The sequence below is a fragment of the Carcharodon carcharias genome, chromosome 5 (genome assembly GCF_017639515.1).
Source record: "Carcharodon carcharias isolate sCarCar2 chromosome 5, sCarCar2.pri, whole genome shotgun sequence".
Classification (NCBI taxonomy): Eukaryota; Metazoa; Chordata; class Chondrichthyes; order Lamniformes; family Lamnidae; genus Carcharodon; species Carcharodon carcharias.
Window position 1 is genome coordinate 40,206,655 of NC_054471.1, and position 13,252 is coordinate 40,219,906.

General features: G+C 43.4%; 1 protein-coding gene across 1 annotated transcript in view; it reads right to left on the reverse strand.

Annotated features, from left to right (window-relative positions):
* tpcn3 (two pore segment channel 3) overlaps nt 1-7,684 on the reverse strand; it is a 58,722-nt gene extending 51,038 nt beyond the window's left edge. The window contains exon 1 of the mRNA XM_041188296.1: nt 7,422-7,684. Coding sequence (XP_041044230.1) covers nt 7,422-7,556 — 135 coding nt within the window. The 5' untranslated portion in view covers nt 7,557-7,684. The remainder of the gene's footprint in view (nt 1-7,421) is intronic.
* Nucleotides 7,685-13,252: the final 5,568 nt, after the last annotated feature.

The window sequence follows — 13,252 nt, forward strand, 5'->3', positions numbered from 1 at the left end:
TGTGTTCGCTGCTTATGATTTGGTCTCCTCCACATTGGAGATCAAATGCAGACTCGGAACTAGATTGTCATGGTACCCACTCGCACCAGATTAAATAGCCGCTGAGCGGGGAGGCCAAATGTCCCGCCTCCCCGTTCCCACCCTCAACCATTTTGAAGGGGGTGGGGAGGGCATGATCTCCAGTACCTGCCCGCACCAATGCAGAATGAAACTGATGGTATTGTGGGATCATTGAGAGCCACCCCTGATAAGTTTCTTAATTTTCATGCAGTACAGCTTGACTTTAGCAGTTGTTGGGTTTAATACCAGCTGCATGGAGGTTCAAACCATGAATTCGGGGTGGGGAGAGGTTAAAATATAAGTGTTTTTGCTTCCTTTACAGTTCATCATTAAATGGTGTAGCACGAGATACATGTTCAGTAAGGTGAGTTTTGATCGTGTATCGATTGGAAGGTGTAACTAGCCCTCATACAAAACATTTGCCAGATTGCTCCTTCTGCCAACTGGCAAGCTGTCAAAAAATATCAATATTGTAAAGTTGAAAAGTTTTCCAATGAGTTAAATAATTTCATCTAATAGATAAAAAGTTGGGGTACATTTCTTGAATGGGTAGCCTAGTATGATAACCAAGTGTAAATGCTTTATCTTTTCCAATTGTATGTATGTATTCAGTCCAGATATCTATTGAGATAGCAGTTCTGAAGTCTGTTTATTTACTCAGAGTTTTATGGGCTTTTGGCTGCATCCAAATGCTTAATTGTCTAATTGTTTTAGAAGTGTTTATGCAGGGAGTTTTATGGGCTATTCAATAGATTCCAACTGTTATAATAGAGCTTGCAAGTTTGGTTATAAAGTGGAGAATAAGTGAGAGGGTAGGTTTAAAGTGGTCTGAAGGTTCAACTGTATATGGGCAAGCCGCTGATTGCCCCGGAAGCACCAGGCAGAAGTTTTTTGGAAATGGTGGTGGGCCGTTTAACCTGCCTGCTCTGGACTTGGCCCACCTCCACTCCTGTTTTATTAGTATGCCCACCTCCAGGCCACTTAGGGCCTGGACACCCAGATGATTCCATCTGCTGATTGTCTCAAGATGGAGGTGGGATCGCGATGGCAGGATTAGTCCTGCCTCCCAAATCTTCCCTTCCAACATAAAAATTCAGCACTGGGTGACTATGCTGCAGAACACTTCCGTTCTGGAAGTGGAAGCATGACTCCTAGCTTCATGTGGCTTATCATTTCAATTTGGCCTGCTGCAGTGTTCTAATGAAGCTCAAGGAACAGCAGCTCATCCTTCAAATGGGCACTCTACAGCCTACTGGACTCAACATTGAGATCAACAATTTTAGATCATAACCTCCACTTCCATATTGTATCTTTCTGTCGGTTCAGTTTTTCTCATTTCTTTCTTTACTTTGCATTCAGACAGTTGCTATCCAGCCATTCACACCTCATCTAGGCACATCGTTTGTTCCTTTACTTTATCCATTAACACTGCCTTGGCTATTGCACCATATACCATTTTGTTGTTTAATCTCTCCACCTTATCACAGACGTTCCCTTTTGTTCTTCTTCCCCCTTTCACTTACTCAAAACCAATTACAGTTCTAACTTTCTTCAACTCTGATGAAAAGTCGTCAACCTGAAACTTTATCTCTGTTTCCTTCTATAGATGCGGCCTGACCGGCTGAGTACTCCCAGCATTTGGCTTTATTCAAGATTTCCAGAATCTGCCATATTCCTTTTTTAAATCTTGCTCCAAACAGTTGGACACGCCTGCTATAAAAGTGTAAATTTATTCTTTAGCATTCCTTTAATTATCCACCGAGCCAATAACATATTTGGATTTATAGACATTGATTTGAAATTGTTATTCTAACAAAATAATTTCTATGACATGCTCAAAATGCAAGGTAAGTACAAGTGCCCAACTAAAACCTGGTTCATTGCTCTGGTGCCTCACTCAACATCACCATGCTACACATTCCACTATACTGATTTGGCTTTGATCCTCAGATTCCATATAAAATTATTCTCTTATCATTCTCACATGTTCCTCATTTTGAAGCAGAGGATGGTCAGGGGTGGGTGGGGTCAGTGGTCAAGGGTGAAATGTCTAAGGCTTCATGTCCTCTGAAGCCCGACACCAGATGGACTTGGAGAGGCTACACTCTTGACAGTCTCTGAACTAAACAATAATTCCTTGGTGATGAGTATTGAAGAATCACAGAATTGTCATCACAAAAGGAGGCCATTCAGCCCATCCTGTCTGCACAAACTCTCCAACTGAGCAATTCATATTTTGCCATTTCCCCACCTTCTCCCTGTAACACTACCAATTCTTCTTTTTCAGATAACAATCCAATTCCCTCTTGAATACTTCATTGAACCTGCCTCCACCACACTCTCAGGCATTGCATTCCACATCTTAACCATTCCCTGCATGAAAAAGCTTCTCCTCATGTTGCCATTGCTTCTTTTGCCAATTACCTTAAATCTGTGCCCACTTGTTCTTGATCCTTCCACTGGTGGGAACAGTTTCTCCCTCCTCCCTTCTCTATTCTGTCTACGCCTCTCAAGATTTTGAATATCTATATCAAATCTCCTCTCAATCTTCCCTTCTCCAAGGAAATCTGTCCCAATCTATCCACCTAACTGAAGTTCCTCAGCCCTGAACCATTCTCATGAATCTTTTCTACGCTCTCTCCAATGCCTTCCTGTAAAGTGTGGCACTCAAAACTAGACAGAATACTTCAGTTGAGGCCAAACCAGTGTTTCATACATGTTTAACATAACCTTGTTCTTGTAATCTGTGCCCTATTAATAAAACCTTGGATACTGTATGCTTTACCAACTGCTCTCAATCTGTCCTGCCAACTTCAATAACTTATGCTCATCTACACCCCAGTCTCTCTGTTCCTGCACTCCCTCTACAATTGTACCCTTTATTTTATACCAAATTTTGAAACTGTGCCCTGTACACCAAAGCCTAGGTCATTACTATGTATCAGGAAGAATAAGGTTCCCAACTCTGGGGAACTGAACTATAACTCCAACCCGAAAAACATCCAATAATCGCTAACTGTTTCCTGTCACTCAGCCAATTTTGTATCCATGTTGCTACTGTCCCTTTTGTTCAATTAACTCTAACTTCGCTCATCAGTCTTTTGAGTAGCACTTTATCGAACATTTTTTCGGAAGTCCACGTACACCACATCAACATTACTCTCATCAACCCTCTCTGTCACCTCTTCAAAAATCTCTAACACTTTAGTTAAACATGATTTTCCCTTAACAAATCCATGCCGGCTTTCCTTTATTAACCCACATTTACCCAAGTGACTATTAGTTTTGTCCCAAATGATTATTTCTAGAAGCTTCCGCACCACCAAGGTTTCAATAAATGTTTAACATTTGCAATCCTCCAGTCCTCCAGCACCATGTGAATCCAAGTAAGATTGGAATATTATGGCAGTGCTCCACAATTTCCACTCTCACTTCCCTCAGTATCCTTGGCTGCATTTCATCCGGTCCTGGAGCCTTATCAACTTTAAGTGCAGACAGCCGATCCAATACATCCTCCTTATCAATATCCACAGGACAGATGTGCAGCTAAAACATTTGCACTAGAAAAAACTACAGAAACGGTTTGAGCCATGGTTAAAGAACCTAAAGTGGTTAACGTTGTAGGCAGAGGGGAAAAAAAGATAGAGGGGCCAGTTGTGAACAAAGCTGACAACTTCCATCATTAAAGGTGACAAAGCTGAAATGACATATTCTCTAGAGATTCAACTAACTCAGACACTATTACCCAGCCCCAACTATTAGTCACCCAACTCCAATCTTCAAACCCACTTGCTATTACGTATGCTCACTCAGTTGTCAGTGTTAAAAAAATCTAAAAAGCCTCTCATCCACAAAATAAAACCAGAAGGTATATTGATCTGCATCATAGTGAATAAAAATTACGTAACCTCTTTAAACAGGTAGAAGGTTTACTGATTCCATAAAATTAAGAATCTCAACATGGATCCCCATGGTATTAACATTTTTGAGGCATTCCTTTAATAAGACAACATGTAGGGGCCTTCATTCATTGTGCTTACACAAACTATCCTGCTTCTCAGTGATTTGGTACATTACCGTTTTTCTCAGTCCAAGTTTCTTTCATTTTGCATTATTTCTAAGCTCGGCAGCCCCCTTCATATATGTTGCCTCTTCTGTTTCCATTCATACTTGGCACACACCAGGCTTTATATCAACTCTGGCTATTTCTCCTTTGCCTGTACCATCATCTCCAGTGTACTTCCTGGGGCCATCCTTGGTCTCATCTTCATTGTTCATTACATACATGTTAACTCTTGGTAATACCATACAGCAGCATTCAGTCTGCTTCTACAGGTGTGCTCAAGATATAGAGTTCTACCTCCTCTATGAATCTAAAGATGCCATTGTGATGTTTTCCAGCTGCCTGACAGATATTAAGATCTGGAGGAGCTAAAGCTTACAAATGTCCACAAGACAAAAACCAATGCCCTTTGGCACCCACCAGTACCTGGTCTTGATTCCAAGGTTTCCCCAGAAGCTAACTTTGCTAGAATCAGAAGTTGCAGAAATTTGGCAGACTGCTCAACCTATGATCAGTATTAAGCTTATACTTTTCTATCTCTACAACATTGCCCACCTCAATTTCCTCTGTACCCATGGCAACACTAAGGCAACGCATGCCTTCATCAACCCCAAGGATCAACATTTCCACAGCCCTCCCTAACACCTAGTCTCTAGCCTACAAATAGTGAAACTTCCCCAGTACACACTCTCATCTGTGCGAAGTCAGCAGCCCCTTCACCCTTCCTTGTATCCAGTTAATGAACTGAAAAATTTACAACTTTGCTTTCAGATTCTACTACAATCACCTTTGCCCAGCCCTACCTTCATCTTCAAGCTTAAGGATCTGTGCAAGCTTTCTGCTCCTCTACCAGCAAGCTCTGTTCCCACTGCTGCACCACTTCATTCTGGTCCTTTGATGGCTAGCTTCTTCTACCTTGCCACCTGTTTCCCTTTCAACGGTCTCTTACCAATTTTTCCTCCTGCTCTGTTCCAATTTCTTTGGCTCCTTCTGTGCTATGAAACAGCCAAGCATCTTCCAGTACATGAAGAGTACTATAGGAATTATTGAGTTATCAAATAATAGTTACAATATAGGAGGCCATTTGGCCCATTGTGTTTGTGCCTGCTCTCTGCTACAGCAATATACCAAGTGCCGCTCCCCCACCTTTTCCCCATAGCCCTGCAAATCTTCTGATCCAATTATCTTTTGAAAACCATGATTAAATCTATCTCCACTACACTGTTAGGCAGTGCATTCCAGATCCTAACCACTCACCACCTAGAAAAGCTTTTCTTTATGTTGCCATTGCATCTTGTCAAGCAGCTTAAATAGGAGTTTTCTGGTTCTTGACCATTCCACCAATGGGAACAGTTTTTCCCAGACCCCTCATGATTTTCAACAACTCGATCAAATCTCTTCTCGACCTTCTCTTCTCCAACCCATCCACGTAACAGAAGCTCCTTGTCCCCGAAACCATTCTTGCAAATCTTTTCAGCAATCTATCCAATATCTTCCCATCCTTTACTGTCACCACGCCGGGCTATTCACAAAATTGCCTCTTAAGTTAGCACTATGCTTGTGTGTACCCAGATGGCGATACTTGCAACTGTGGTTGCACTGAAGAGTGTCGGAGAAAATTAGCCCAGTCTCTTCCCTTGGTCAATACCTGGCCATTCGTACAGTCCTTCTCTGTGGATGGAACAGACTGAGCACAGCAGGCATTTGGCCACTTTCACGAGCTTGTGCTCCTTTAAACATGGTCCACTCCCGCAGGAGTTGGCGCGTCACGCGTCTGTGAGTGTCCAGGTCGCAGCCGATGCCATCCAAGACACTGAGAACGGTTGTGCTCGGACCCGACGTTATTTTGGGTCTTGAGGTGGCCCAGGTGCGCGGTGGTCTTCCATCTGAACGTTCCCCTGTTAGGACAGAATTCCACATTGGCCCCAAGCCCCGAACCCTCCCTCGGGTGCTGGCGCCCCGCAATATGAGCCGCCTCGGGGACATGCCCTCTGTGCCTTTTGGCACGGCAAAGAGGAGCTTTTTGTATGGACTGCTGCTGCACACCTTCCATTTTCTCGCCCTTGTCCGCCGCCCGGACACGCCCTGGCGTGCCTTGTTGCCGTCCGGCGGTGGAGGCCCCCGATGGGAGACCCTCTATGGAGGTGTCCTCCCCCTTTCTATCGGGGACCTGGGTTGCAGGGTGTTGTATGCAGCAGTCCCGTATAATAGGAGAACTCATAGGTTCACGGACTCCCAGGACACGTGCCCTTTTTGCGGTCTTGTGGAGGCCATGGACCATGCATATATAGGGTGTTGTAGGCTGCACTCCCTTTTTAGTTACTTGAAAAACCTTTTAAACATGGTCCACAGTTGGGATCCACTGGGTCAAAACCCTGGCACTCCCTCCCTAACAGCACTGTGGTGGATGCACCTACACCACATGGACTGCAGCTGTTCAAGAAGGCAGCTCACCACCTCCTTCTCAAGGGCAACTGGAGACAGGCAATAAATGCTGACCCAGCCAGCGAAGCCGACCTCCCGTGAATGAATTAAAAAAAAGTCCAATCTGCCCGACATCGTGAACATGGGTGGGATCATGATTCCCAGATCAAATGAATTCCTCGAAACAAATCCTGCCCAAGAGATGGGATCACCTTAATTCACTCTGGACCGGGGCCGGGGGGAGTTACTGGTCAGTTGGAAGATGCTCCGCCAGAAGCAAGGCTTGCCCCGGTGTTTGAATTACAGAGTAAATTATATGAATTTCATAGGATATATGAAATTTGTATTTGTGAGTTCAGCCTGAATGACAAAAACAAACCTCCCGCCGACTTATACTCAACCAGGCGGTGCTGTTAATAGACATTAATTGTGAAGTACCTTTCTACCACTGTTTAAACTTCGGACTTTTAAACTATACAGATGAACGTGCCACTTTAACACTTAAATTGGGCAGGAAACCAGCTTTTAATAAATTGCATGGTCTGCAAAAATTATCCCTATTTTCAAACCAAAGAGAAAATAAAAACCCCGCTCCAGGGTTATCGATCCATCGATTTTGATCTTTTATCGCTGTGGAAACAGACTTTCCAGGGGCTGGCCGAAAGGAAGGAAGGAGGGACGGAGGGAGGGAAGCAGCTAGTCCACCCCGCTCCCCCCCCCCCCAAAAAAAAACTTCGAAGTGATTGCTTGGCATTGAAAACCAAACACAAGTATTACGGGGGGGGGGGGGGGGAAGATATGCAACAAAAAGAAACGTCACTCGACTTATTTGCTTATTTAACCTTTTTCAAATATTGAATGAGAGGGTACTCACTTCATCATCGATCGTCGGCTGACTGGAGTTTTGCTGAATTCTCTGAAACTTTTCCCTGACATTTTCCTCAGTCTTTTCCGGCTTGTCCAATGCCCCTTGATCTTCTTCGACTGCGGTCGGCATGTTGTTCGACATCGTTCCTCAGACAGACAACCTCCCACCTACCCACACTCCACCCTTCACCGCCCACCCCGGGAGCCGTCCAGCGAGAGGAGGAGAACACACAAAACAAGAGAGAGAGGCTTTTGTTGTTGTTGCGCTGCCTGCACTTTCCGTCCGACAAGAAAAGGCGGGGGGTGGGATATTTCACTCGAGTTTCCTATTGTCAGCTTTCCCCCTGTTTATTTTCACGCGTGCTATCGCTTTGCGATGCCTTGTTTTTTTAAAAAAGTTACATATTTGTCAACTTAAAAATAAAACATCATGTGAGCGCACGACTTTTAAAAAAAAATTGACAATCCAGCCATCATGTGATAAGGGGAAGGGAAGAGGAGGGGGTGTGAAAAAAAGCAACGGAAAAAGTGCGGAGAGGATAGATATTTTTCCCCTCTCTCTCCGGAGAGTGAGATGTGGAGCTTTGGGTTAGTTGTGCTCCTCTGTCGTGGTTTGCAAAACGGAGCCAATATTGAAAATAAATCTTTTTTCTGTATTAATTACTGTAGAGCGCACAGCTTGCACACATGTTGTTGTACTTGCGTGTTGGCAGTCAAACCTTCGTACTCCCAGAGAGAATAACTGTCGGCGCGTTTTTCCTTTAAAATGTAAGACTTAACTCGAGTGGCACATGTTCATATATTTAATTAGATATTACTAATTTACTAAAGTGTACGTGCGTATTTACTCCTGTCCAAATGCACTAGAAATAGAGTCTTCGTACACCCCTGGAAATACACGCACATACAAATAAGTTATTGTCTAACTGCAGCGTCTGGAACAGTGGAGAGTCTTAAAATTAACCTTGTGTATTCTCCTTCAGTGACTGATCTACTTCGCAATGCTCAGTTTGGCTTCTGCCAGGACCACTAAACTCCATCCTTCATTAATGCCTTGGTCCAAATTTAGAGAAAAGAACTCAGTTCCAGAGTTGTGGTGAAAATGACTGCCCTTGACAACTCTGCAGCATTTGACTGAGGTGTGGCATCAAGGAGCCCTAACAAAACTGAAGTCAATGGGAATCAGGGGAAAGCTACCCAGTGGCTGTATTCATATCTAGCACAAAGAAAGATGATGTGGTTGCTGGAGGCCAATCATCCCAACTCCAGGGACATTGCTGCAGGAGTTCCTGAGGGCAGTACCCAAAGATCAATCATTCTCATTTTTTAAATCAATGATCTTCCTTCCGTCATAAATTCAGAAGTGAGGATGTTCGCTGATGACAGCAGTATTCAGTTTTATTCACAATTCCTCAGATAACGAAATGTGCCAGTGTACAGCAAGACCTGGACAACATTCAGATTTAGACCGATGAATGACAAGTAACATTCTTGCCACACAATTGCCAGGTATCTTCAACCACCTCCCGTTGACATTCAATTCCATCAGCATTGTCAAATCCTCCACCATCAACATCCTGAGGGTCACCATTGAGCAGAAACCTAACTACATAAGTGATCTGGCTACAAAAGCAGGTCAGAGGCTGTGAATTCTGTGGCAACTGAGTCACCTCCTGATTCCCAAAACCTTTCCACCATCTACAAGGCACAAGTCAGGAATCATCAGGTGAGTGCAGCTCCAATAATACTCAAGAAGCTTGACATCATCTAGGACAAAGCAGCCTGCTTGATTGGCATCCCATCTACCACCTCAAACTCCCTCCACCACTGGCACACTGTGCCCGCAGTGTGTATGACCAACAAGAAACACTACACCAATTTGGCAAGACTTCTTCAACAGCAGCCCCCCCACCCCAAACTTGTGACCTCTACTACCCAGAAGGATAACAGTAGCAAGCACATGGGAACGCCATCACCTGCAAGTTCCCCTTCAAGGCACTCACCATCTTGAGTTGGAAACATATTTCCTTTCCATCATCACTCGGTCAAAATCCTAGAACTCTCTACCTGACAGCACTTGCAGGAGTACCTTCACTACATCAACTGCAGTGTGGACAGATTGCAACAGTTCAAGAAAGCAGTTCACCAGCACCTTTTCAAGGGAAATTTGGGATGGGCAAAAGATGTTGGCCATGCTAGCGATACCCAGATCCTAGGAATGATTTTTTTAAAAGTTTGATAAATGAATTGAGATGGAAACTCATTTCAGAAACTGCTAACGTGATACAATTAAAGTATCCTTTCACTAAACTGCTGAGGGAAATGTTGCATATTGCCAACATTTGTTTTAAGTTTTTCTTTCTCAAAGATTTTCAATTACTTTTTAGTTATTTTTAACTCTCCTTAAAATGTTGAGTTATTTCTTAAGTATGGTTCAAACATTGAATGCCCTTCAGTGCTTTGCCCAAATGACTATTTATGTGTGAGTTTTGATTGTGGACATTCAGCTAAATCATGCAGGAGATCACAATCTGGACTGAGCTGATTCAGGTTCAACACCTGCACCTGGGTTCCTGGATGAATTCCTGGATTGTGCTCAGGAATGGAAACTCCAGTTGATTGTCTACTTTTTTAGTTAAGGGAACGAGGAATTGTGATGCTCTTATCACTGCCCAGCTCGGATCAATTAACTCACCACAGGTCAAGGACCAAACCTGGGAGCTTCTTGATCTGCGTGGGTCAGTTACACACTGGATAAACTCATTGCTATTGGGAAACTAGGCCAGTTTTACGTCTTTTATCAGACACCTGATGAGATTTAAGAGAGCCTGCTTTTATTTTTAATTCATGTGCAATGTCTTGCTAATGATTTGGATCTCATTGGACCATTACCTGAGATTGACAGACCCCATGTTTACTTTTGCCAACATTTTGTTGCAAAGCTCATTCCCTGTATACCACTGTATGAATTAGAATTGTCTAAGTCATTCTGGGAGTTTGCAATTGACTGACCCCGAAAATCACAACCACTGTTAAAAAATAAACTTTCTCATTCCTCTACATGGGCAGTTAAATGAAGCTGGTTTGTGAGAGTTAAGAAAGTATACATTGAACTATTTTGATTCAACAATTTTAATATGAAACAGACTCTGGGGATATGCCATAGACAATTATTAAAAATAAAGCATTAGAAAACTGACCTAAAAAGAAATAAGGAGGTTAAGTAGGAACAAGAAAGTTATTTTAATAAGGTACTTCGAGCAACCAAACATAAATTGGGAAAACCAATGTGATTCAAAGTCCAAATATAATACAATGTAAAACAAATTGTTTATGTATTCCTCAAAGACTGAATCAGAGGATTAAGTGACCAATAATAATGGTTTTGGGATTTAATGTTCCCTTGTGTTCACTATGATAAGCGGATTTCACCACCTTACAATCTGGCGTGTATCTTTTATTGGCCAGTATCTAGTTACCCATAAGCTTGCCCTGGGGATCACTAGCGAGAATCCTTACTCCATGTACCAGTGATCAATGGTGATGCCACATGCTCACTCTTCTGTTCATAGAAAACAGACTGAAAAGCACTCTTGGCAAAACATCAATATGGGGGGAGGCAGTGGCGTAGTGGTATTGTTACTGGACTAGTAATCCAGAGACGCAGGATAATGCCCTGGGGACCTGGGTTTGAATCCTACCACGGCAGATGGGGAATTTGGATTTAAAAAATAATCTGGAGTTAAGAGGCTAATGACCATGAAACCATTGTAGATTGTTGTAAAAACCCATATGGTTCACTTTAGGGAAGGAAATCTGCTATCCTTATCTGGTCTGGCCTACAAGTGATGACAATGTGGTTGGCTCTGAAATGGCTTAGCAAGCTACTCAGTTGTATCACAATTGCTAGAAAGTCTATGAGGAATATGGACTGCAGGATTGTATGAAGGCAGTTCAGCACTATCTTCTCAAGGGCAGTATTAAAAAAAAATCAACCATCAGCATGCCTTCAGAAGGGGAAGAAACTGCCTGATCAATATTGACTTTCTTTGATGGTGACAGCCTATAATGTGGTGTACCTAGACTTTCAAAAAACATTTGGCAGCATTTCACATGAAAGACTACTGGCTAAGATAAATCCATTGGGGATTCATGGTGATTCTTGGAAATGGATACCAAATTGGCTGAAGGGTAGAAAACAACAGATACTTGTTCAAGGAGTTATGCCACGGTGGAGGTAATACTGAATGGAATGCCTTGGGGTAGTTTCCCATTTGAACTTCTGACTAAAGCTAATAATGCACGTGATTTCATTAATGTCTTAGAGTGTTAACTCTTTGTGTTTATATTTTGGAAGTGCAAATATTGGGATGTATATGCAAAACTTAGACCTGTGTATATATCCCAATATTCTATTGTCCTTTCAACAGAGTTGTGCCTTCAATATTTTCTAAACTTTTTTTTCCAGATCCATCTAGCGACTTACTTTTTCATTTTTAAAATTGTATTAGTGCCTTATTTTTCAATTAATTGCCACCTGACATTGATTTCAAAATCATGAGGAGTCTGGACAGAGTAGATAGGAAGAAATTGTTTCCATTGGTTGAATAGTCAATAACCAGACGACACTGAATTAGGGTTAATGGCAAAAGAACCAAATGTGACAAAAGGAAAAGCTTTCTACGGAGCATATAATTCGGCTCTGGAATGCACTGTGTGAGAGTGTGGTGGAGGTGGAATCAATCATGGCTTTCAAAAGGTAATTGGACAATTAACTGAAGAGAAGACTGCATGGCTAACTAACATAAATAAGGCCCTGAGCTAGCGTATTTTTTAAAGGGAGTAACTAGCTTCATCGACAGGGACGTCATGGCAGGAGAGCTCAGACCTGTGATACGCTCCTCCTGCAGGATGTTGAAAATGAGGGACAGCTCCAGCATCCCTGGTGACCATGCATGCAGAAGGTGTGTCCAAATGCAGTTTCTAGATGACTGGATTTCGGAGCTGGAGCTGCGGGTGGACTCATTGTGGAGCATCCGCGATGCTGAGGAAGTCGTGGATAGCACGTTTAGTGAGGTAGTCACACCGCAGGTGAAGATCACACAGGCAGAAAGGGATTGGGTGACCATCAGGAACAGTAAAAGAATCAAGAAGGTAGTGCAGGAGTCCCCTGTGGTCACCTCCCTCTCTAATAGATATACCGCTTTGGATACTGCTGGGGGGGGTGGCCTCTCAGGGGAAAGCAGTAACAGCCAAGTTCACAGCACTGTGGGTGGCTCTGCTGCTCAGAGGGGCAGGAGGAAACCAAATGGCAGGGCCATAGTGATAAGGGATTCAATAGGGGCACAGACAGACACTTCTGTGGCCACAAACATGAATCAAGGATGGTATGTTGCCTCCCTGGTGCCAGGGTCTAGGATGTCACGGAGTGGCTGCAGGACATTCTGGGGAGGGAAGGTAAACAGCCAGTGGCCGTAGTACACATTGGTACCAACAACATAGGTAAACTAAGGGATGATGACCTGCAAGCTCAGTACAGGAAGTTAGGAGATAAATTAAAATGCAGGACCTCAAATGTGGTCATCTCAGGATTACTCCCAGTTCCACGTGCTAGCGAGAGCAGTAATAAGAGGAATAAGTGGCTGGAGAGATGGCGTAGCTGGGAGGGATTCAGATTCTTGAGGCACTGGGACCAGTTCTGGGGAAGGTGGGACCTGTACAAACCGGACGGGCTCCACCCAGGCAGAGCTGGGACAGTGCCCTTGCAGGGGCTTTTGCTAGTTCTGTTGGGGAATATTTAAACTAGTGTGGCAGGGGGATGGAATCCCAGGAGTAGGA